The sequence below is a fragment of the Schistocerca americana genome, chromosome 1 (genome assembly GCF_021461395.2).
Source record: "Schistocerca americana isolate TAMUIC-IGC-003095 chromosome 1, iqSchAmer2.1, whole genome shotgun sequence".
NCBI lineage: Eukaryota > Metazoa > Arthropoda > Insecta > Orthoptera > Acrididae > Schistocerca > Schistocerca americana.
Window position 1 is genome coordinate 1228824870 of NC_060119.1, and position 26306 is coordinate 1228851175.

General features: G+C 38.9%; 1 protein-coding gene across 1 annotated transcript in view; it reads right to left on the bottom strand.

The window, feature by feature from the left end:
- LOC124619951 (putative pre-mRNA-splicing factor ATP-dependent RNA helicase PRP1) overlaps positions 1–26306 on the bottom strand; it is a 79864-nt gene that overhangs the window by 6359 nt on the left and 47199 nt on the right. Inside the window, exons 10-11 of the mRNA XM_047146617.1 lie at positions 23770–23961; positions 166–288 (exon numbers count right to left, since the gene is read on the bottom strand). Of these exons, the coding sequence (XP_047002573.1) occupies positions 166–288; positions 23770–23961 (315 nt within the window). The remainder of the gene's footprint in view (positions 1–165; positions 289–23769; positions 23962–26306) is intronic.

Genomic DNA, 26306 nt, shown 5'->3' on the forward strand with positions numbered 1-26306 from the left:
CTTGTGTGTCAATTTGGGCATTACGGTGTGCAATACTCAAAAGTAACAAAGACAATTCATTTTTTCCTAAAGCTACACATTTTCCTGTGTTTTTAATTCTGTTTTATTTGTACCCAATATTAGGATTAACTTAATGGAAGCTAAAAAACATATGTCAATACTTACTCTGCTTGAAGGCGTGGTAGACATTCAGCAGCGTGAGGTGGTCCCCGTCGATGTGGGCGAAGCGCATCTTGGCATCGTCAGCAGCCTTCTTGGCCTCGTTGGGCCGCACAAAGCACTGCGGGACTAAACAGTGGAGGAGAGGGGACAGCCCGCATCCAACCAATTTAGTAGTGCCCAGACACACCGCACTAGCACCGAATATGCCAGTGGCTGTTTCAACCTATGGAAGCTACAACAAGTTAGAATCCTCCGCAACATTGGTATTGTTGTCTTTAAGTCATGAGTCTGTTCAACTTTTGCCCCAAATGTAAGAAGCACAATCATTCAAGTGAAAAAGAATGATTGTCATCATACCTTAAGAAGAAAATATTTAATTTGTAACTTGACTTTGGGGAAAAAATTGGGCACTAGGGAACATTCTTACAAATCTATGATTCCAACTTGTTGAAGCTTGCAAGTATATTCTATGACAAAAATCTGTAGTGCACTCTGGTGCTTCATTTATTTGACAGAAAAACACACATTTTTAATATCATTTAGCCTGGTGGTTAACATAAAACAATGTTTATTTTACAAAACTTTTTTTGTTACTGAAGAATAACAACACCTTGCCTTCAATCATTTTTGTATCAGAATGTTTCGCCAACATTTAAACAACATTACAGGTTCTCTTCTTCCAATCTTACATTGAGAACAACTATCAAGAACTGTTAGCATTTTATTACCGTTTAAGTGGTCAGGCATTGAGGAATTAAACTTTTAGCAAAACTGTGATGACTATTTTCCACAATCGAAAATCTGACAATTTTAAAAAACTTTTTTACTGCTGGAGTCTATCAGCAACTGCTGCAGTTAATTCTGTCCCCATAGCATGGAAGTACATATTACACATATCTCTTAGTTTTGTACTAATACAGGACTAAGTTCATCAAAATAACCTGATTAACTACTGCATAGTAGGTTTCTGCAGCGGAATCTTAAAACAAGCCAGTTACAATTGCACCTTTATGATGGTTAGTTCTGATACATGTAGTAAAGCGTATTGACACATGTAAAGAGTACTAACTAATTAAACAGGTACGCACTCTCAGAGTAAAGCGAAGAAACAATGGAAACTGGTACAGAACGGTATATTTAAAATCTATAAGTTGAAAGACTATTAATGGGAAATATGAACAGTTGGTGACTAACACCAATAAAATCCCATTACATGGAAAGTTTAACAGAGCAGAAGGAAAACACTACAGACAGAATACAGGACACTTCCATCAGAAACCTTCACTAAATACCAATGGAAAATCTTAGTGGCTTCAGGACTTAACATGAGAGGCCAACTTAATAACACCTATCCAGTTCAAAAATATACACAAGTGTGGAATTATTACACCAAATAATAAATACAGCACAATGTTACACTGACAAGGGAAGTCTAGGAGGTGTCCCTCTCTGATTTTCTGGAAACTTTGCATGTAAGTAGAGCACGAAAAAGTATTAGACACGTGTTTTTATTTTTTATTTTTTTATTATTAAAAGCTGCTAATACACTGATTTACAGGGTAAAATACAACCCTAAAGTTGACCCTGCAAAATACATTTTTAAGATATCTTCACTTGAAATCAATATTTTTGAACCAAATCAAATCAAAATTGTTTATTATAATAAACTACATGATACAGTAGTGAAATTTACCACAGGGGCTGCTTTCCTTATCTTGCAGGGGGTAAAATCGTATTTTATGAAGTACACTTTCATAATAAAAACTCAAACTATAGAAACAAAAAAAAAAAAAAAAATATTTTTACCAACTACATGATCAAATAAAGTTGACACGTTTTTGAATTTTTCTTAAAAGTGCCCCAGCGTAGGGTAAAATACCCCTAACGCCACTGAATTTTCAGTGTCTCAGCTAGCAGTTTTCCATGATATTTCGTATAATAGTAGTTTTAGAAACTAGACGATGAAATAAAGTTGACATATTTTTTTAATATTTTTAAAAGCGCCCCTGCATCGGGTGAACTACCCCTAACATATCATTTAAATCCGTTCAATAGTTTATAAACCTTTTAAATCTGTTTTATAGTTGAGAATGCGAATTAAAAAATGACTGCAATTTTAAAATGTGCTTTATTTTGAAGATAAATATAAAAAAAATAAAGACTGGAACTTATGAAGTACAGCTAATTTTATTTTGTATACTTCCTTTGTATGAAACTTAAATCATAATTTTTTGTTTAAAAATTTTAATTTACATAAGTGGAATTTGTACTAGGACTTTGATGTAGATTCTTTCATTAATCTTGGGTATACTTTGTCTCCTCCATTTTTTAGGGCTAGGTGCAGCAACCTGTCCCCCATGAGGGGTGCGACAGTAATCTTAGGATGGTGTAGAAATCAGGAATATATAGTATTTATTAAAAGAATTGAAAATAAGTAATAATAGAAATACAATGCCTGTTAATGCAATCGTAGTAACAACGTTATTATTAAGAACCTTCGATCTGTATAATGCTGAAGAAATTAAGTTTCCAGTTAATGAACAAGAAAAGCAATTACACGATTTACTGGTAGAAATAATAAGACAACACATAACAACTTCGGAAATTGATGTACAAGAAGAAGAAACACTATATCTTGACGACGATAATGAAATTCATCCACAAGGTGTTGAATACAAAGAAAGTGAAGAGTCTGAAGCGGTACTGACAAGTAAGTAGCGTGAAACAACTTCGACGATGGAAAAAGCAAGTTCAGGCAGGAGGCAACAGATATGAAAAATTATAGATGGTATTGATTTGAAGAGATGTATTTTACAAAAGAAACTTGAAATAGACATGGCTTCTTTTGAAGCATCACATTCGTGGATACAGGAAAAACACAATATCGTATCTCGAAAAATTACTAAATTCGTTACAAAAGCTTCATTGATGAAGATTAATGAAATAGAAGACAAGTGTGAAATCTTTGGAACTGAAGTCCATTACAAAATATGGAGCAGAAAATGTATTTAATTCAGATCAAAGTGGATTCAATTTGGAGATTTGTACCTGTAGAACACTAAATAATAAAGGGATTGAGGAGGTACAAAGCATAGCACAATCACTACCTTCTTTAACACACAGTTACACTATTCAGCCTACTATATCAGCAAAGGCTACGTTGCTTCTGCCTTCATTTTTAGTATTAAGTAAGCAAGTGGAGCTCTTGAACCCTGGGTTAGGGAAACACTATTTACTCCAGAAAATATATCAATATGAATTTCGAAATCTGGGAAGCTTTCCAACGAACTCTTTCAGAGGTGGATAAGAGAAATATTTTTGAAAAATACTACTAATTCATCTGTGCTACTTTTGGATGCCTGGAGTGGCCAGCGACAAACTATCATACAAGGAGTTGTACCAAAATAGGTGAATTTAAAACTAATGACGATACCTCCTGGCACAACTGGGAAAATTCAACCTTTAGATGTGTACATATTTCACTTCTGGAAAAACTTTGTAGGAAAATTATCAGATATAATTATTTTTATGGATTATGATAACTTACATGAGAGAAATAATATCATTAAAATGCAATCTCTCTTGCATAATCAGCTATGATCTCCAAGATCTCGGAATACTTTCACGTATTCATGGTTCAAAAGTGAATACTTAACTGACAGGCCTCTGAAGAACCTATATGTAGCTTCCAGGACAATATTGCAATCATAACTTGTGGATGGTGTACGAATCAGTTGTGCATAAATAATTTTCTATGGAATACCACTATTGCAATAATTATAAACCGTAAAAATATAAAATAAAAGACAAATGTATTTGTCAACAATTTCAAATATTTAATTGATAAATCAAATTGTACTGTATGTAAATTATTGTACTCTTATATTTAACAATGAATATCAAAATCAAAAAATAATATAATACAATTATTATCAAATTAAGTGGAGTCACATATATATTTTTTAACCATTAAACTGAACTGCATGCATGAACTTTGATTGTTTCTGTTATCTTTTTTGAATTCAATTAATTCTAGAGACTAATCCAAACGAAAATCAACAATATCGTCTGGAAATGAAGCAAATTGGGGCATACTTAAGATGTATGTTAGATGACAAGACTTCACTGTATAATAATTCGACATCCAAATATAAATCAGTACCAACATGATTTTCCAAAATTATTAATTCTGAAATGAACTGATATTCAACTGCATTAAGAAAACGCCTCATTCTTTTACCCAAATTTTAAAAAAAAATTTCATCTGCCATATTAGATACCCCAAATTAATGCTTTAATTTTTATGACTGAATCGTTATCATCAACTCAAACAAATCCAAAATATGAAAGTTAATGAAAAACTACTAGTCAGGGCACTTATAGCTCATTTGCATTAGGGGTAGTTCACCCCACGCAGGAACACTTTTTAAAAAATATTAAAAAACACATCAACTTTATTTGATCATGTAGTTTGTAAAAATAATTTTTTAGTTTCTTTAGTTAGTTTATGAATTTTAATTACAAAAGTGTACTTCATACAATACAATTTTACCCCCTGCAAGATAAGGAAAGCAGCCCCCGTGGCCAATTTCACTATTGTATAGTGCAGTTTATTATAATAAATGATTTTGGTTTGATTTGGTTCAAAAATATTGATTTAAAGTGAAGATATCAGTAAAAATTTATTTTGCGGGTTTCAACTTTTGGGTTATATTTTACCCTGTAAATCAGCATATCAGCAGCCTTTTTTTTTTTTTAAAAAAAGCCACATGTCTAATACTTTTTCACGTTCTACTTACATGTAAAGTTTCAAGAAAATCGGAGGGGGCACACCTCCCAGACTTCCCTTTTAAGTCATCAGATGACTGTTATTTTGCTGAAAGTTCTATATGCAAAAGAAACCACTGGTGGTTTCCATGAACTGAAAAGTGTGAACAGAACACTTTGGAAAATACATGGTCCACAACAGAAAAAAGAATATGAAACAGCAGCAGATCTACACATCTTAAAAGTTTCATTGAGACAAACATATTTACATAATCAATACATGCCAAAATCATACATAAAAATTGTGGAATATTTATAACACTCCTAAATAACCAAAGATCAATGAAGAAACTGACAATGAAAACTTGTTTTTATTCTCATGAATGGTCTCACAACACACTGATATGATGAAAAGATTTTATAAGGACAAGAAGGCAGAAGCCACACCAATAAAAAATTTAATAACACTTCTAAATGGGAGAAAAAGAAAGGGAAGAGCAACAACCTGAAACGAATATTACTCACTGAACAACACAGCCATTGAGTTTTTGACAGGCACACACGAAGGGGAAAGAAAACTTGCTCAGCATAATTCCTTTGTCGACATACAGCACACACACACACACACACACACACACACACACACACACACACACACACACACACACAAATGCACAAACCTCTGACCCTACATTGTGTCAGCTGGATGCACAATGCCATGAGTGCAGTAGCGTGGTTAGAGGAGTGGGCAGCAGGAGGTAGGAAGGAGGGTTAGGAGTGGGTAGCTTACAGCTAAGAGGAAAGCAGCAGGTTTGCTGGCTTGGAACACGGGAGAGAGATGTGGAAAATGGACAGGCTAGACATGTGATACACCACGTATGATGAGAGCCAGTGGAGTGCGGAGCAGAATGAAGGTGACATGGGTTGGGAGGAGACGATAGGACAGAAGAAGGGGAAGGAGAAGGGTAAACTTTGGTAGAGTGTGTGAGAGCAACGGGTTGAGGGAGATAGAGGCCAGGAGAGTTGCGGGAACAAAGGATGTGTTGAAAGTATAACTTCTATCTGCATAGTTCAAAAAAGCCAATGGTGGGTTCCACAAATGACTGTGTGAAACTTAGCTCTCTCTGTCCATCCACGAACCCTAGAAAGCAATAGGTACAAGCACCCAGGTAGATAGTGTGATCCTTGACTTTCAGAAGGTATTCGATGAGTTCGACACTGTCACCTAACGAACGGAATATGAGTGTATGGAATATCAGACCAACTATGTGACTGGATTGAAGAGTTTCTAGCGAACAGAACACAGCATGTCACTTTGAATGCAGAGAAGTGTTTAGACAGAAAAGTACCTTTGGGCATGCCACAGGGGAGTGTATATGACCATCACTTTTCACAAAAATGACCTCTTAGATATCATCACAAGTTCCACGAGGCTTTTCACTCTCAACAAATTTACCATATTGTGAATATATAGACAAAGTCCCATTATTATATGATTACACAATAGCAGAACAATCACTGGAAGTGGTTACTTCCATAAGACTGTAGGAGTGTGCATACAGGGTGGTTTGAAGTGGAATGATCACATAAAGTTAACTGCCAGTAAGGCAGATGCCAGACAAATTCATTGGGAGAATCCTCAGGAAATGTAGCCCATCAACAGAGGAAGTAGCTTTAAAAACATTTGTTGACTATTGCTCATCAGCATGGGATCCAAACGGGATAGGGCTGATAGAAGAAACAGAATATCCCAAGAGGGGAAGCATGTTTCGTTACAGGTTCATTTAGTAAGGGCGAAAGCATCACACAGATGATCAACTAACTCCAGTGCCAAATGCAGCAAGAGAGGCATCCTGCATCACGGTATGGTTTACTCTTAAAGTTCCGATTGTGTACATTCCTAGAAGGTGGCTTGTGGAGTATAGATGCAGATGTAGATGCCGAATCCAGATGGCCCAGACTGTGAAGCAGCCACTGCACACTCATGTTGTGCTCAGCTGCATGCTCTGCTACTGACTGGTCCACTTTGCTCTTGGCCACAGTTGGGTGGTGGCCATTTATTCTCATGACAGCCAGTTGGTTGTCATACCAGCATAAAAAGCTGTGCAGTGATTACAGCAGACCTGGTATATGATGGCTGCTTTCACAGGTGGCCCAGCCTCTGATGAGATAGGATAAGCCTGTGGCAGGACTGGAGTAGGAAGTGTCGAGTGGGTGATTAGGTATTCTCGCACATGGGTCTTCCACAGAGATATGATCCCTGTTGTAAACCCTTGCCAGAAAATTTTTCAGAGGTATGTGAACTACTCATTTTGAAGATAGTTAAGTTGCAATGGGTAAGGTGTGAAACTGAAACAATGGCATTAACCAAATATTTTGGAAGCAGCAGGACACATTACCATATCAAACGTGACATACCATATGATGATCTCTCCCACAAAGCAGAAAATGAACTGTGTGATAGCTGGGTCAATGGCATACGACCAAAAGAAGCAAAGCAGTACTTTAAAGTGCAAAAAACTGACATCTAAAATGCAAGATATCTACCCACATTAACCAAAACTATTATTATAATTTCTGAGAGGAGGTGCTGAGATTGCCTAGAGGGTTAATAGCCAATTAACCTTGTCACAGAAATTGTAATAGCACATTGTTTAAAATTCATATTATATTAACATAATGCTGAATATTCTTGCAAATAAATGCTTAAAAATAAAATAACCACAATAATGAAAGTTTAAAAACCTGAAGGCTGCAAAACCTTAAGCTTTCTTCACTCAGACGTTAAAAAAATCTGTAAGCGGAGTGGTTTGAGTTTTGAGATACAGCTGTGTGAAATTACACATTTTAAGCGCGCGCGCACACACACACACACACACACACTCACACACACACACACACACACACACACACACACACACACAAGCAAGTGCAAACCCTGTTTTCACTATGGAAGGAAAACTGTGTTGAAGGTTAGCCATACAAAATTTCTAAGCATTCATTTTCTGAATTGGGAGGCATACCTAAACAATTAAATAAGAGACTGAATTCACTAGCTTCCGTTGTTAGGCTCCTCACTCAGAATACACGCTGTTCATCAGTGCTGATAATGTACCATTGTAGTACACAGTTGCTACTTATGTACGGAATGATTTTTTTGGGGAACTTCACAAATTCTACAAAAACATTTAAAATACAGAAAAAGATTATCAGGGTGATAAAAAAGCCAAATGCAAGGATTCCTGTAGGGCCCTTTCTAAAACTCTCTAAATATTGCCACTGCCTTGCTTGTGTATATATACAAAATATTAATTTCCACAAAAGGGAGCATCTTAAAAAAGGAACCACCTCAAGGGACACCGCCTTACAGTAGCACTGTCTGTGCAGGCGAGGTGGTTTGCGTGCTCTGGATCCTGAGGTTTATGCCAGCGGCAGCTTAGCTACCAGCAGGGTCACCCATGCTGGAATGGCTGAGGGGGAGGAGCCAGACGAAGTGTGTCCCACAACAGCCCACTGGTCCTTTTCACTTATCCCAAACCTGTCCTTTTCCTGCCATCTCAAATAATAATAAAGGGTATGGGGGACTCTTAGGCATAGGAAAGCCAGCCGACCTAGGGAAGTAAATCCTTAAAAGAAAATCAGGCAAGTGTAGAGGCTCTTAGGTGGCAGCCTCACTACTAGACTAGGCCAGTCACCGGCACTCCCAAAAACAAATGGTTAAAGAGGTTAAAGAAACAGCAGAAAAGAACAGCCGGATGGACTCAAATATGACGACCTTTGGCATGAGAAAGACAACGAAAATAGGTTTTTGGAATATTAGAACATTGAGAGAAGCCAGCAGACTGAAACAAGTTACAAAGGAGATGACGAGTTACAGGTTGACATTCTCGGACTTAGTAACGTGAGATGGCTAGATTTTGGAGAAATCCAAACACAAGATGGATACACCTTTTTATACTCTGGACCCGCTGGACAAGATGCAGAGCACAGAAATGGAGTTGGACTTTTGTTAACCAAAGGAGCAAAAAAGAGCCTTATGGAATGGGAAACAGTTTCAGAAAGGCGATTTAAGACAAACATTTGAAATGTCACAGTCATCCAATGCTATGCTCTTACAGAAACCTTGGGAAGGGGGGGGGGGGGGTGTAAGAGAGAGAGAGAGAGAGAGAGAGAGAGAGAGAGAGAGAGAGAGAGAGAGAGAGAGAGAGAGTTAGTTTTACCTCTCCTAAAGTGACACCATTAAAAGTACCAGTAAGAGAGACATCTTGATTATTGTGGGAGACCTAAATGCAAAAGTCAGAAAGAACAATTAAGGCCTAGAGCATGTAAAGGGAGTCCATGGTATTGGAGAAATGAATGAAAATGAGGATATGTTTTCAAATTTCTGTGCCAGTCACGATTCGGAGATTGGAGGTTATTATTCCCACACAAGAATTGCCATAAGGTTACATGGGTATCCCCTGATCACAGAACGGAAAACCAAATTGATCATATAGCGCTAAGCAAAAAATTTATAAGAACACTGATGAACGTGAGAAATAAACATGGGGCTGATGTTGGCAGTGATCACCACTTTATTGTTGCAAATTTTAGACTAAAAATCATGGCTACAAATAGAAAGTTCGAACAACAGAACAAAAAATATGATGAGAGAAAACTTAGAACAGCAGCAAAACAAGAATCTTTCTGTATTGAGCTAAAGAACCGCTACAAGGCACTCCAAGAAGCACAGGAAAATGATGAAAATAGTGTTGATAATAGATAGACTTAGATTAAGGACACCTATTGCAATGTGAACAAACAGCTCCTTGGCCTTAAAAACCATTTGAAAAAAGATTGGATGTCTGAGCTTACATGGAATTTGATCAGCTGTAGGAAGGAGATTAAAGAAAAATTAAATATGAGTAAAACAAGACAGCAGAAACTCTAATACAAGTAGAGTATGCAGCTACTGACTCTCAAAGAAGAGTGTGAGGAATGATAAGAGAAAGTGGATGGATGAGCAAGCTCAGAGCAGAGACAGCTGCAGTAAGGGGGTGATGCAAAAGAGCTTTACCGCATTGCTAGAATGCTGTCCAAAAACGGTTTCAGCAAGAACAGACATGTGAAAAGCAAGGTGGGTCGACTGTTGACAGAAGAAGACCAACTTAGAAGATGGAGAGAACATTTTTCTGAAGTCTTAAACAGAGAGCAACCTGAAGAGAGCGAGGCAACAGAATTTTCCAGATGCCAGTGACAGAATCAATGTAAACACACCAACTAAGACTGAAATTAACATAGCTCTCAAACAGGTAAAGAACGGAAAGGCTCCAGGTATGGATAATATTGCACCCGAGGTGCTAAAAGCAGACATTGACACCATTGTAAATCTACTGCATCCATTGTTTGCGAAGATATTGTCAGAACAGAAAATACCAAAGGACTGGAAAGAAGGGCTGATTATTAAGGTGCCAAAGAAAGGAGACATTACCAACTGTAATAATTGGCAAGGCATCACCTTCCTTTCTGTACAAAGTAAAGTATTCTGTAGCTTGATGCTAAATCATATCAAGAACTCAGTCGAGGCATGACTGAGAAAAGAGCAAGCTGGGTTTAGAGAAAACAGAAGTTGTGTCGATCTCATCAACACACTGCGTATAATACTTGATCAGAGTGCAGAATGGCAGAACACACACTACCTTACATGTATTGATTTTGAAAAGGCATTTGACTCTCTTAATAAGAGAGTTATGTGGCATACCTTAGAAGAATATGGAATACCATCAAAGATAATAAATATTATTAAAACCATGTATCATGGCTGCTACACCATGGGAAACTTACTGAATCTATCCAAATAAATGCTGGGGTGAGGCAGGGATGAATTCTGTCCCTACCTTGTTCTTGTTGTTACTTGACAGCATTATGAAAAGAGTTGTTGATGGTAGGAAAAAAGGTATTCAGTGGGGAATGCAGGACAGGCTTGAAGACCTTGACTTTGCTGATGATATCTGTCTGCTCTCGCTAGGATTGCGTGACATGGAAGAAAAGTTGGAAAGACTTAAAGAAGTAGTTGTTGTGGTCTTCAGTCCTGAGACTGGTTTCATGCAGCCCTCCATGCTACTCTATCCTGTGCAAGCCTCTTCATTTCCCAGTACCTACTGCAGCCTACATCCTTCTGAATCTGCTTAGTGTATTCATCTCTTTGTCTCCCTCTACGATTTTTACCCTCCACGTTGCCCACCAATACTAAATTGGTGATCCCTTGATGACTCAGAACATGTCCTACCAACTAAACCCTTCTTCTAGTCAAATTGTGTCACAAACTCCTCTTCTCCCCAATTTTATTCAATACCTCCTAATTAGTTATGTGATCTACCCATCTAATTTCAGCATTCTTCTGTAGCACCACATTTCGAAAGCTTCTATTCTCTTCTTGCCTAAACTATTTATCGTCCACGTTTCAGTTACATACATGGCTACACTCCATACAAATACTTTCAGAAACGACTTCCTGACACTTAAATCTATACTTGATGTTAACAAATTTCTCTTCTTCAGAAACGCTTTACTTGCCATTGCCAGTCTACATTTAATATCCTCTCTACTTCAACCATCATCAGTTATTTTGCTCCCCAAATAGCAAAACTCATCTACTACTTTAAGTGTCTCATTTCCTAACCTAATTCCGGCAGCATCACTCGATTTAATTCGACTACATTCCATTATCCTCATTTTGCTTTTGTTGATGTTCATCTTATATCCTCCTTTCAAGACACTATCCATTCCATTCAACTGCTCTTCCAAGTCCTTTGCTGTCTCTGACAGAATTATGATGTCATCAGCGAACATCAGTTTTTATTTCTTCTCCATGGATTTTAATGCCTGCTCCGAACGTTTCTTTTACTGCCTGCTCAATATACAGATTGAACAGCATCGGGGAGAGGCTACAACCCTGTCTCACTCCCTTCCCAATCACTGCTTCCCTTTCATGTCCCTCTACTCTTATAACTGCCATCTGGTTTCTGTACGAATTGTAAATAGCCTTTCACTCCCTGTATTTTACCCCTGCCACCTTCAGAATTTGAAAGAGTATTCCAATCAACATTGTCAAAAGCTTTCTCTAAGTCTACAAATGCTAGAAATGTAGGTTTGCCTTTCCTTAATCTTTCTTCTAAGATAAGTCATAGGGTCAGTATTGCCTCACGTGTTCCAATATTTCTACGGAATCCAAACTGATCTTCCCCGAGGTCAGCTTCTACAAGTTTTTCCATTGATCTGTAAAGATTTCGCGTTAGTATTTTGCAGCTGTGACTTACTAAACTGATAGTTCGGTAATTTTCACATCTGTCAACACCTGCTTTCTTTGAGATTGGAATTATTATATTCTTCTTGAAGTCTGATGGTATTTCGCCTGTCTCATACATCTTGCTCACCAGATGGTAGAGTTTTGTCAGGACTGGCTCTCCCAAGGCTGTCAGTAGTATCAATGGAATGTCTACTCCCGGGGCCTTGTTTTGACTCAGGTCTTTCAGTGCTCTGTCAAACTCTTCACGCAGTATCATATCTCCCATTTCATCTTCATCTACATCCTCTTCCATTTCCATAATATTGTCCTCAAGAACATCACCCCTGTATAGACCCTCTATATACTCCTTCCACCTTTCTGCTTTCCCTTCTTTGCTTAGAACTAGGTTTCTACCTGAGCTCTTGATATTCATGCAAGTGGTTATCTTTTCTCCAAAGGTCTCTTTAATTTTCCTGTAGGCAGTATCTATCTCACCCCTCATGAGATAAGCCTCTACATCCTTACATTTGTCCTCTAGCCATCCCTGCTTAGCCATTTTGCACTTCCTGTCGATATCATTTTTGAGATGTTTGTATTCCTTTTTGACTGCTTCATTTACTGCATTATTGTATTTTCTCCTTTCATCAATTTAATTCAGTATCTCTTCTGTTACCCAAGGATTTCTACTAGCCTTCGTCTTTTTACCTACTTGATCCTCTGCTGCCTTCACTGTTTCATCCCTCAAAGCTACCCACTCTTCTTCTACTGTATTTCTCTCCCCCATTCCTGTCAGCTGTTCCCTTATGATTCCTGTCAGCTGTTCCCTTATGCTCTCCCTGAAACTCTGTACAACCTCTGGTTCTTTCAGTTTATCCAGGTCCCATCTCCTTAAATTCCCACCTTTTTGCAGTTTCGTCAGTTTTAATCTACAGTTCATAACCAATAGATTGTGGTCAGAGTCCACATCTGCCCCTGGCAATGTCTTACAATTTAAAACCTGGTTCCTAAATCTCTGTCTTACCATTATATAATCTGACACCTTTTAGTATCTCCAGGGTTCCTCCATGTATACAACCTTCTTTCATGATTCTTAAACCAAGTGTTAGCTATGATTAAGTTGTGCTCTGTGCAAAATTCTACCAGGCGGCTTCCTCTTTCATTTCTTAGCCCCAATCCATATTCACCTACTATGTTTCCTTCTCTTCCTTTTCCTACTCTTGAATTCCAGTCACCCATGACTATTAAATTTTCGTCTCCCTTCACAATCTGAATAATTTCTTTTATTTCATCATACATTTCTTCAATTTCTTCGTCATCTGCAGAGCTAGTTGGCATATAAACTTGTACTACTGTAGTAGGTGTGGGCTTTGTATCTATCTTGGCCACAATAATGCGTTCACTATGCTGTTTGTAGTAGCTTACCAACATTCCTATTTTCCTATTCATTATTAAACCTACTCCTGCATTACCCCTATTTGATTTTGTGTTTATAGCCCTGTAGTCACCTGATCAGAGGTCTTGTTACTCCTGCCACCGAACTTCACTAATTCCCACTATATCTAACTTCAACCTATCCATTTCCCTTTTTAAATTTTCTAACCTACCTGCCCGATTAAGGAATCTGGCATTCCACGCTCCGATCCGTAGAATGCCAGTTTTCTTTTTCCTGATAACAACGTCCTCTTGAGTAGTCCCCGCCCGGAGATCCGAATGGGGGACCATTTTAACTGCGGAATATTTTACCCAAGAGGATGCCATCATCATTTAATCATACAGTAAAGCTGCATGCCCTCGGGAAAAATTATGGCTGTAGTTTCCACTTGCTTTCAGCCGTTTGCAGTACCACAACAGCAAGGCCGTTTTGGTTAGCGTTACAAGGCCAGATCAGTCAATCATCCAGACTGTTGCCCCTGCAACTACTGGAAAGGCTGCTGCCCCTCTTCAGGAACCACACGTTTGTCTGGCCTCTCAACAGATACCCCTCCGTTGTGGTTGCACCTACAGTACGGCTATCTGTATCGTTGAGGCATGCAAGCCTCCCCACCAATGGCAAGGTCTATGGTTCATGGGGGGAAGCAGAAATTGCAGGACTTAAAATGAATGTTCAGAAAACTAAGGAGATGAGAATGTGATCCTAAAAACAAGCGAAGATAACTGTGTATAGAAAGGAACTGGAACAAGTAGACTCCTTTGTATAGCTAGGCAGTACTGTCTGTAAAGATGGAGGGGCCGAGAAGGATGTAAAAAGCCGGATATGGAAGGTAAATGGAGCCTTTGTACAACTGTACCCTGTCTGGCGTAATAAGAACATCTCAAGATGAACCAAACTGCACTTGTTCAATAGCAACAAAGTCAGTCAGTCCTGTACAGTTGAGAAACATGGAGGGTAACAAACATGATTGTAAACCAGCTGCAAGTCTTCATAAACCCGTGTCTTTGGCGAATTATAAATGTGGCCAGATGTTATATCAAATGACAAATTGTGGGAGATGACAAACCAGCGACCAATCCGTGAACAAATAAAGGAAAGAAAATGGAGGTGGATTGGTGACAATATGCAAACAAGAAGCTGTTGAAAAGGCAGCACTGAATTGGAACCCACAAGGAACACGTAGACACGGCCGCCCAAAAAAAGACATGGAAAAGAATGGTGGAAGAGGAAGCTCTGAAAGCTGGTAAAACATGGAGCGCACTGAAATGTTTGGCTGCCAATGGAACCAGATGGAAGGTCTTTACTGCTACCCTATGGTCCAACAGGAACAACAGGGAATAAGTCAAATTAAAAAAGGAAAATCTCTTCAGACACAACTATGATCTACACACATATGAAACTAGGCAGAATATGAACCTACACATGAACACAGTAAATACAAACTTATGCAAAACAGAAGTGTATCATACTGGAGCTAAGTTATATAACCATTTGCCTTCTTACCTAAAAGGAATACCAACATTAAATGCATTTAAAATAAAGTTAAACAGTTCTTGCTTGACCACTGTTTCTATTTTTTGTCTGAATTTATGGAACATTGTAATAAGTAAACCTCGTTTACCAAGTTTTACTAATTGTCAGTTCATAATATAGTTTAAGTTGTGCTTATCATGTAATTTCACTTAATAACTGCTATTATCACATGTAGAAGGAATGAGGCACACCGACCTATATTAGTATGCATTTTGATTATGTCAAAACTGTAGTCAAAATGACTATTATGCAACTTAATGTGTCATCCTCAAACTGGTAATACAAAGTTTCAGGACTCAGTCCTTCAATGGATTATGTTCTGTTCTCTTTCTGTTGCTGCTGGCAAAAATGTGGTCACTGTCTCATTGAATGTGTGGTAGATACATAAAAAGCACGATGAATTGTGGTTCAAATTTCACTTTAGTCTCTGTAGTGTGTCATAAAAAATTGTTTTTAGAGTTGAGCATGAGAGAGGCGTATTACCCCATTCAAACTTTAATAGGACAGAATTAAGCTTAGAATTTGTTTGATCTTGAAGAAAAACTTAAGCTGCAATCAATCGGACAACAGAAATATGGAGCGTAGGCATCTATTTCATATGCAGCAAAATTGAAACAGAGGATCAGATGCTAAAGAAGACTGACAGATCAAACAGTGATAGATGCCAAAGGAACCTGTTGCAGAGAAGAGTTAGTGTAGTGAATATAACTGGAAATAGTACTGGCTACTTTTGTGAAGAAAAAGAATGGAAGCAGGAGTAAGAAACACACAACAATACTCCACATTATCTGCTGCAGACAACATGATCGATGATTCGTCAATGAACAAAGATCTATTTGTCATGTTCAATGCTACTTTTATTTACAAAAAAATAATGCCAATTTATACATTACACTGATAGCTTGCCAATAATACTGTATTAGAGAGAGAACTTGCTCTTCTCAAACATCAGACTACTAATGAACTCCGTCAGCGAAAAAAACTGAGGTTTCACGATTTACCATCCCCAAGATTTTTTTTACCTAATTTAGTCTCCTCATTTTCACTAATAAGAATCTCTCTAAAACGCAATTAAATTCTCACTGCTGGTAAACTGATAAAGCATATTCTCATCATATAGTGAAGGTTTTCCAAAACTGCCGTCTTAGCCGCTGGTGAGTTTTCTGGGTTCTGTGGTAGGAACCCTTTAAATTTTTTTTGTGCCTGACATTTCTTCCAGAGCTGTTTTGAACATCTAAGATGCTCCTGGTTGTGCTGAGTCTTGAACAAGACAATCAAGAACACCTCCAAAGATGTCCAAGGCAGTTCTGGACAAAACATCAGGATTCAAAAAGTTTCACGGACCATGACAATATTAACTGGAAATTTATTAGCACTTTTGGAAATAGCAAAATTAAATCAAAGAAAGATACACCCAAAACCGAACACATCACTTACATGGTTTGTGCTGGCACTGATGTTCATGAATCTGCTTATTTAGATCATTAGAAGTGTTCTGTGATACCCCCAAAAACACACTGACAACAGTATCGTCTCCTTTTCAACTCCACCACCTTCTCTCTTTCCCATCAATTATTGACTTTATATTAATTTTAAACCCAATACAGCCAACTTCAAAGGGTGAACACTCCCAATAGTTTAAGTTTATAACAGCATATGCTCATATGGTGTTCTAGGACTAATTCCACAACACACATTAAAAATATTTAACACTACTTACTAATGAAGTAGACAAAGAAAAATCTGTAAATTACATTTGAACCTGATTTATATGGATTCAAGGGAAAGAAAAGATCACTTGTAATTCAGAATTACTTAGAATCGGATATAAATACAGTAATACAAATCATATTTTTTGCTAGGGGGAGGGCACATACAATTGGCCTACAGGTGTACACTTTACAAACAATGAATACACTGTACCATATTAAAAGAAAAACTGATATTCAGTCATGCTTTAGAGAAATTAGATACTGTATTGTAATTTAGCACTGTGCCCTGTGCAATCAACAAATGTGCAGTTTTAAAGAGAAAATACGTTATTTTTAACTTGAACCTGCTTTAAAGAAATCAGATAATTTGGCTTGTATCACTTTTGGCATATTAAGTATATAACCTCATTTTGCAAAATTATTAATGAATTCTGAGCTTTTTCACTATTACTTTTCACCCTGATGTAATGCCTATACACACTAATTGCACTTAACACTTCACTCAGTTTAGGTGTCCCACGATTCAAGTTGTCTTCTCCAACTCTATCACTTTAAGTTGGTCCACCTTCCCGATCTTCACCACACACAACTGGCGCACATTAGCAATTATCTGCTCGTCCTGTAGTTCTGCATACATGGTGAGATCATCATCAAAATGTACAAAACTGCCGAAATCTGCATCCTCCAGTACAGCTATCTCATTACCAGACACAACTTCACCATCACCACCATCAGTCTCTTCCAGTAAGGTACCAGCTTTATGGAAACAGCTGTTGATTGAGGAGGATGACACTAGTTGCCAGACAGCCAAAATAAATTGTATGTAGAAAGTTAATGAAGAGAGTTTAGTTTCCTGCATCAGTCAGAGCTATCACATATTGAACCAGCTGTAGAATACTGGCACAGTTTGGAGATAAAAATTCCACTCTTAATATTTTCCAAAACTATTAGGATGGATGTGCTGCACATCGATCAGAAGAATGATCCTCTTTTTTTTTATCATTCTGATGTCCAGTTTCTTAACCACTGTTCCATTAAAAAGCTTAATCACCCATATCTTTACACCTTCAAAACACCTCGGATTCTCGTATTTTCCTATCACACATGGGGAAGCTTGTCAGACAGATCTGCATTTGTGGCAAGAAGACCTGTCATCTAATTTTACTTTTCTTCCCTCCATGGCATAAGTCAGTTATCAGCTAAAGTTTTATTAGGAAGCAGCTCATAGAATATACTGGTCACATCACAGTTATAGATTTTTTGAGGTTTATAATCCCTTAAGATAACCAGCAGAACCACAGTTTTCTATTCGCTGGAAATTTTTCTCCCTATTATTCCATGATAATTTTTAAATCCTTGTAACCATCCTGATGAAGCACTGAAATCAGCAGTCATATTCATACTTCCAGCTAAATCTAACACCTTTGGTTTCAGCATGTTGCCACTGATCGGCAGAGCAAAGGCCTATTTTTGCTGGAACTGTATAAAAAGTGTCTTTTCCAAATCTACGCATCTCCCTTCTTGCTGACAAAAGCACTTCGTTGACTTTCGACCCAATTACAAAATTCATTCAAAATACTGTTTCTTTTGCTGATGACTGTACATAGTGTAGTATAGGCATTGCTAAGTCCGAAGCAATTTCAGATTCCGTTTTCTGTGTATTAACATCCCCCTCTCATATGAATTTTACTTTCTAATCTAGTGTAACTTTTCCTTTTTCTGTTCTCCAAGGGTGATTGAAAGCAAATGAATGATACAAAAGAAATTCTTGTACTGAAAAGAGTGCCTGGAATGTGTGTGGGTGTTTCCATGCCGCTGGCTCTGGTTAACTGTGTGTCTGACCCTTGTCTCTGCAGCACCACCCACTATCTGTACTTGCTTAAGTCAATTAAGTTATACAAAATATCACAGGGCTTCTTTCCAAACAGCACTCACTCATTACAATTATGCAAAACTCAATTTATTTCACTGGAATTTGTTATGTATAACAGCAAATTATGTAAAAAATGTATTACATACAAGTAAATGTTTATGTAACATGTTTTTAAACTATATTTTGTCAAGACTGACAAAACTTTACAGATAAATAAGAATTACACAGGACAGTGGTACGTATAAATCAGGTTCAACTGTATTGAAATAAATTTTTAATGTACACATTTTTAAATCAGATTAAAAAAAAAATTCTCCTAGTACCACACATATTGCCCTGAAACTTTGTGCTTGTGCATTTTTAATAGCTATGACAACAATTGTAAGACTGACAATGAAAAATGACAGGTACATACAATTGATAATAGTTAGCAGGTGAACTATTCATGCATCAATTATGTATTGTAGGTGCCCCACATTTTTCATAATAAATCTTACAAAATTCGTCACAGCTATTAAAAATTCACATTCACAAATTTTTGGGACTGTGACTGGTGTTATGAATCTTTACAGGATCAGGGAAAATTATTTTATAATATTTTGTCCCATTCAAAGTTGTGTTATATTCCAAATTTATCTACTTTTTGTCTTACGTGTGTAATATTTCTCAATGGATTTTAAATTCTGGTATTTTGATGAGATCATTTGTACCCTCTCCCCTCCCCCAAAACACACACACACACACACACACACACACACACACACACACACACACACACACATATATATATATATAATGGAAGGAAACATTCCACGTGGGAAAAATTATATATAAAAACAAAGATGAGGTGACAGACACATATGTCTGCTTGTGTCTGTATGTGTGGATGGATATGTGCGTGTGTGCGAGTGTATACCTGTCCTTTTTTCCCCCTAAGGTAAGTCTTTCCGCTCCCGGGATTGGAATGACTTCTTACCCTCTCCCTTAAAACCCACTTCCTTTCGTCTTCCCCTCTCCTTCCCTCTTTCCTGATGAGGCAACAGTTTGTTGCGAAAGCTTGAATTTTGTGTGTATGTTTGTGTTTGTTTGTGTGTCTATCGACCTGCCAGCGCTTTCGTTCGGTAAGTCACCTCATCTTTGATATAATATAAGCCTATCCATAGTTTTCCCATGTACATGCATGTTGTAACATCTCCTCTTCCTCTCTCTGTCTGCTCAGCCATCCCTCTCTGCCTGCATATAGCCTGGAATGCATTCTGATACTAACTGCACAACATGCCAGTCTTCCAGAGCACCAGAGCAGTCGAGTTGTCAGGCATTTACCAATCTTTTTCACAACCCCCCCCCCCCTCCCCCATAAACCAAGAAGAAAGTGAGTTATGTTTAAAATTTCAAGTCACTAGCTCATTGGGAATTTGCTTAAAATCAACTGCAAAGTTTGTACACTACAGACAGACAGACAAGACAGTGACCTAATAAAACATATAAAAAACTGATAAAAATCAGAGTAATGTACACGAAACCAAATCCACCACTGTGCATCGTACAGACAGTGTTTCGTTGCAAAAACATTATTAAATGATTAATATCTTGCTGAAAATCTCTTCTGCTAGCAAATAAATGATTTGTGGAAATTTTAATAATAAAAAGCACTACAGTTCGCAATAAATTAACTTATTTGTAATTCCAGCTTCGGTTGATACAACCATCTCGAAACGAGACTCCAGATTATTTGTGGAGCTGATTCATGGGAGTGCTGTGTAGCACCAGATGGCACCTGTCAAGCACTGCATAACACTTTCAGCTGCTGGCTCGAAGATGGTCATACAGAGAGAAACCAGTTACCAGAAGAAAATATAAATAATTTACTGCGATCACTGTGGTTGCTCTAGAGCATAAAAAATTAATGGTTCTTTGAAATAAACAGATAATAGAAATGACAACATTTTCTGCCTGGAGTGTTACGAGATATATATGTTTGCAAAGGTGATTTTAGCTATTGTGCCATTATCAAGCAAAAACTAACAATTACGAATGGGTAATACACACATCAAACAATGTTTTGCATCACCTCGACTCCGAGATTTCTGGAACCTGTACAGTAAATTGGAATAGAGATCAACATAGACATCATTTCTGCCCTTCTTATTGCTCATGAAAACCACACACTGCATGTTGTACCATCATACAGAGAGACCTTCAGAGGTGGTGGTCCACACTGCTGTACACACAGGTACCTCTAATACCCAGTACCATGTCCTCTTGCATTGATGCATGCCTGTATTTGTCATGGCATACCACTTACAAGTCCATCAAGGCACTGTTGGTCCAGATTGTCCCACTCCTAAATGGTGATTCGATGTAGATCCCTCAGAATAGTTGGTGGGTTGCGTCATCCATAAACAGTCCTTTTCAATCCATCCCAGGCATCTCCCAAGGGTTCGTGCCTGGAGAACATGCTGGCCACCCAAGTCGAGTGATGATGTTATCCTTAAGGAAGTCATTCACAAGTCGTGCACGATGGGGGCACGAATTGTCATCCATGAAGACTAATGCCTCGCCATATGCTGCTGATATGGCTGCACTATTGGTTGGAGGATGGCATTCACAAATCATACATTCGTTACGGCACCTTCCATGACCACCAGCGCGGTACGTCAGCCCCGCATAATGCCACCCCAAAGCAGCAGGGAGCCTCCACCTTCCTGCACTCGCTTGACAGTGTGTCTATGGCGTCAAGACTGACCGGGCTGCCTCCAAACGAGTCTCCGACGATTGTCTTGTTGAAGGCATATGCGACACTCATCAGTGAAGAGAACGTGATACCAATTCCAAGCGGTCCATTCGGCATGTTGTTGGGCCCATCTGTACCGCGCTGCACGGTGTCGTGGTTGCAAAGCTGGACCTCGCTGTGGGAATTGGGAGTGAAGGTGCGCATCACGCAGCCTATTGCACACAGTGAGTCTTAACACAACGTCCTGTGACTGCACAAAAAGCATTATTCAACATGGTGGCGTTGCTGTAGGGTTTCTCCGAGCCATAATCCGTAGGTAGCGGTCATCCACTGCAGTAGTAATCCTTGGGCAGCCTGAGCTAGGCACATCAGCAGTTCTTGTCTCTCTGTATCTCCTTCACGTCCGAACAACATCCCTTTGGTTCACTCTGAGACGCCTGGACACTTCCCTTGTTGAGAGCCCTTCCTGGCATAAAGTAACAATGCAGACAGAATCTAACAACGGTATTGACCGTCTAGGCATGGTGAAATAAAGATACAGGCCGTGCACCTCCTTCTTGGTGGAATGACTGGAACTGTTCAGCTGTCGGAATCCCCCCTGTCTAATAGGCACTGCTCATGCATGTCTGTTTACATCTTTGCGTGGGTTTAGTGGCATCTCTGAACAGTCAAAGGGACTGTGTCTGTGATACAATATCCATAGTCAACATCTATCTTCAGAAGTTCTGGGAACTTGGGTGATGCAAAATTTTTTTGTGTGTGTATTTAAGAAGTATTACAGTAACACTGTTACCGAGTCGTACTAAATGAACAATATGCTCCACACCGGACTCAAATTTCTAACAAGAAGAGGTTAATCAACACTAAAGTAAATTTTTTTATCAATCACTTTTTCACAGCAACGAGGAAACTACTGAGTTTTTATCACAATGCATTTCTTCTTGCTATTAAAAGTTCAGTAAATTTTAAAAGAAATGGATACTGTTCACGTCTTGCCACTGTAATAGGCAATTTCAGTTCTACTTCGCAACCTGTTGTACACCGACAGTTCCGTGCAGTCAGTTTATTCCTAAAACTATCGTGCCTCCACACGTAAACCTTGACTGGGGCTGAATGTAAATTCTTGTTTGATATTATTTATTTCTTTACTAATAGTTAACCAAGGCAGACTGCAGAGTGCACAGTCTTTCTACTACAGACATAGTGCCACTAATCCAACTTGGAAGCTGTGATATTTTCAGCACCAAGTGTGCCGTGTGCTCTTGACTGCAGTCCTTTACTCAGATATATTGGTCAAATATGACAATGTATTTTCCATTGTTTGATTTAATCAAATATGATATAATAGTGGAAAGTGAAGTAAATAAGTTGTGGTTGGCAACAAAAAATAAGAATGAATTATTTATTTGTAGGGTTATTTTCTAGTAACAACATGTTTCTAACCGGCTGCGAGAAACCTGAGAAAAAATCTGGGGCAAGACATCCACCAGCAAGTTTATCAATTCACAGAAAAAGTGCAGTAATGCAAACTATTTTAAACGTTTCAATGTTACAATGTTGTACACGGTACCTATTACCTGAGTAATAAGTTCCAAAAACCAATTTCGTGATTGGAATGGGAGCATTAAACTATTACTCAGATTAAGAGTGTACAATTGCTAAGAAATGAATGGCACAATAGCTGAAATTATGATTGTAAATAAATAAAATAGTTAATTTAATATCAATCCATGTGGAACAACTTGTCATTCCTAAAATACTAGCATTTCTAAAATGCTACATGACATCAGACACAAGTAAACATAAAGCATTTGACTGATAAATCAGATCTTGGTTGTGCTCTTCTCAAAAGTAGCAAGAAGCAATACTTTTAAATTGTACATGTATGAGTGTAAACCTACATTTTAATACTGCAGTTTTTTATACTAGTAATTCACTATTTTGAGTGAAAGTTTGCTTTGATCTTAAATGTGATTTCAAACATAAATAAAAACAACTTGCAAAATAACTTACAAATGTTTCCTGCTCTGCTCAGTCTATGAATTATCATTAATGTAGGACATAATTCAATCTGTGTAAGTGGTAAACTGCCTGAGCAAACCCACAAGCCCACTTGTCTAACAGATCACAGCCATTACTTCCCACAACAACAAAATTTAACAACAGATTTTGTGCCTAAAACCACAGCTTTCAGAAACTTGTGACTTTAACTGCCACAAACACAAACAGATTGTTGTAATTTAAAAGAAGTAAATAAGATGGCACTTTCTACCATGTCCTGCATGTTACCTGACAGCATAGCTGTTATGGAGAGAATCTCATTGGAGCAGTTGTGCTGACAGCTCGCTATCAACATCTTCGCCAGCTGAGGATCCAGAGGAAATTCTGCCATGACCGCACCCAAATCTGTCAAGTTGCCGTCGTCATCCAATGCAGCCAGATAATTTAACAGCTCCAATGCACGCATTAAGGTTTCTGGAGCTGTACCAGAAAGTTAAAGAAAATTTTAAAAAACAACATGCAACAGTGAAAGACAAAGCAATAACTATACTGCTTCCATGGTTGACTCAGCGAAGTAAGGAAAGACTCAGACACAGACTGCACTACAGAAGATACAAGCAAATGTATATCTAGCATTCCAGTTATTACCAGTGAATCATGGAAGTTTTAAATATCTTCAAAAACCACAAACTAAAAACTGGATTCTTTACATCTAACATATAACAACAAAATGATATGAACATAATAGAGGGAAACATTCCACGTGGGAAAAATATATCTAAAAACAAAGATGATGAAACTTACCAAACAAAAGTGCTGGCAGGTCGATAGACACACAAACAAACACAAACACACACACCAAGCCCCCACAGAACGTATCTCTGCCTACGTAGATCAACACCTTCAACCCATTACATGCAGTCTCCCATCCTTCATCAAAGACACCAACCACTTTATCGAACACCTGGAATCCTTACCCAATCTATTACCCCCGGAAACCATCCTTGTAACCATTGATGCCACTTCCTTATACACAAATATTCCGTATGTCCAGGGCCTCGCTGTGATGGAGCACTTCCTTTCAAGCCGATCACCTGCCACCCTACCTAAAACCTCTTTCCTCATTACCTTAGCCAGCTTCATCCTGACCCACAACTTCTTCACTTTTGAGGGCCAGACATACCCGCAATTAAAGGGAACAGCCATGGGCACCAGGATGGCCCCCTCGTACGCCAACCTCTTCATGGGTCGCTTAGAGGAAGCCTTCTTGGTTACCCAGGCCTGCCAACCCAAAGTTTAGTACAGATTTATTGATGACGGTCTTCATGTTCTGGACTCACAGTGAAGAAGAACTCCAGAATTTCCTCTCCAACCTCAACTCCTTTGGTTCCATCAGATTCACCTGGTCCTACTCTAAATCCCATGCCACTTTCCTTGACGTTGACCTCCATCTGTCCAATGGCCAGCTTCACACGTCCGTCCACATCAAACCCACCAACAAGCAACAGTACCTCCAGTATGACAGCTGCCACCCATTCCACATCAAACGGTCCCTTCCCTACAGCCTAGATCTTCGTGGCAAACGAATCTGCTCCAGTCCGGAATCCCTGAACCATTACACCAACAACCTGAAAACAGCTTTCGCATCCCGCAACTACCCTCCCGACCTGGTACAGAAGCAAATAACCAGAGCCACTTCCTCATCCCTTCAAACCCAGAACCTCCCACAGAAGAACCCCAAAAGTGCCCCACTTGTGACAGGATACTTTCTGGGACTCGATCAGACTCTGAATGTGGCTCTCCAGCAGGGATACGACTTCCTCAAATCCTGCCCTGAAATGAGATCCATCCTTCATGAAATCCTCCCCACTCCACCAAGAGTGTCTTTCCGCCGTCCACCTAACCTTCGTAACCTCTTAGTTCATCCCTATGAAATCCCCAAACCACCTTCCCTACCCTCTGGCTCCTACCCTTGTAACCGCCCCCAGTGTAAAACCTGTCCCATGCAGCCTCCCACCACCACCTACTCCAGTCCTGTAACCCGGAAGGTGTACACAATCAAAGGAAGAGCCACGTGTGAAAGCACCCACGTGAAATACCAACTGACCTGCCTACACTGTGAAGCTTTCTATGTGAGAATGACCAGCAACACACTGTCCATTCACATGAATGGACACAGGCAGACAGTGTTTGTTGGTAATGAACATCACCCTGTGGCTAAACAAGCCTTGGTGCACGGCCAGCACATCTTGGCACAGTGTTACACCGTCCGGGCTATCTGGATACTTCCCACTAACACCAACCTGTCAGAACTCCGGAGATAGGAACTTTCCCTTCAGTATATCCTCTCTTCTCGTTATCCGCCAGGCCTCAACCTCCGCTAATTTCAAGTTGCCGCCACTCATACCTCACCTGTCTTTCAACAACATCTTTGCCTCTTTACTTCTGCCTCGACTGACATCTCTGCCCAAACTCTTTGCCTTTACAAATGTCTGCTTGTGTCTGTGTATGTGCGCGCGCGCGCGCGAGCGATTGTATACCTGTCCTTTTTTCCCCCTAAGGTAAGTCTTCCCGCTCCCGGAATTGGAATGACTCCTTATCCTCTCCCTTAAAACCCACATCCTTTCGTCTTTCCCTCTCCTTCCCTCTTTCCTGATGAAGCAATCGTTTGTGTGTCCGTTTGTGTGTCTATCGACCTGCCAGCGCTTTTGTTTGGTAAGTCTCATCATCTTTGTTTTTAGATATATGTAACAAAAAAAGATATAAAAAATGTGTAATCAGGACCAATATTCAGATTTGAAGAAAGTGAAATGGTTCATTTCCTC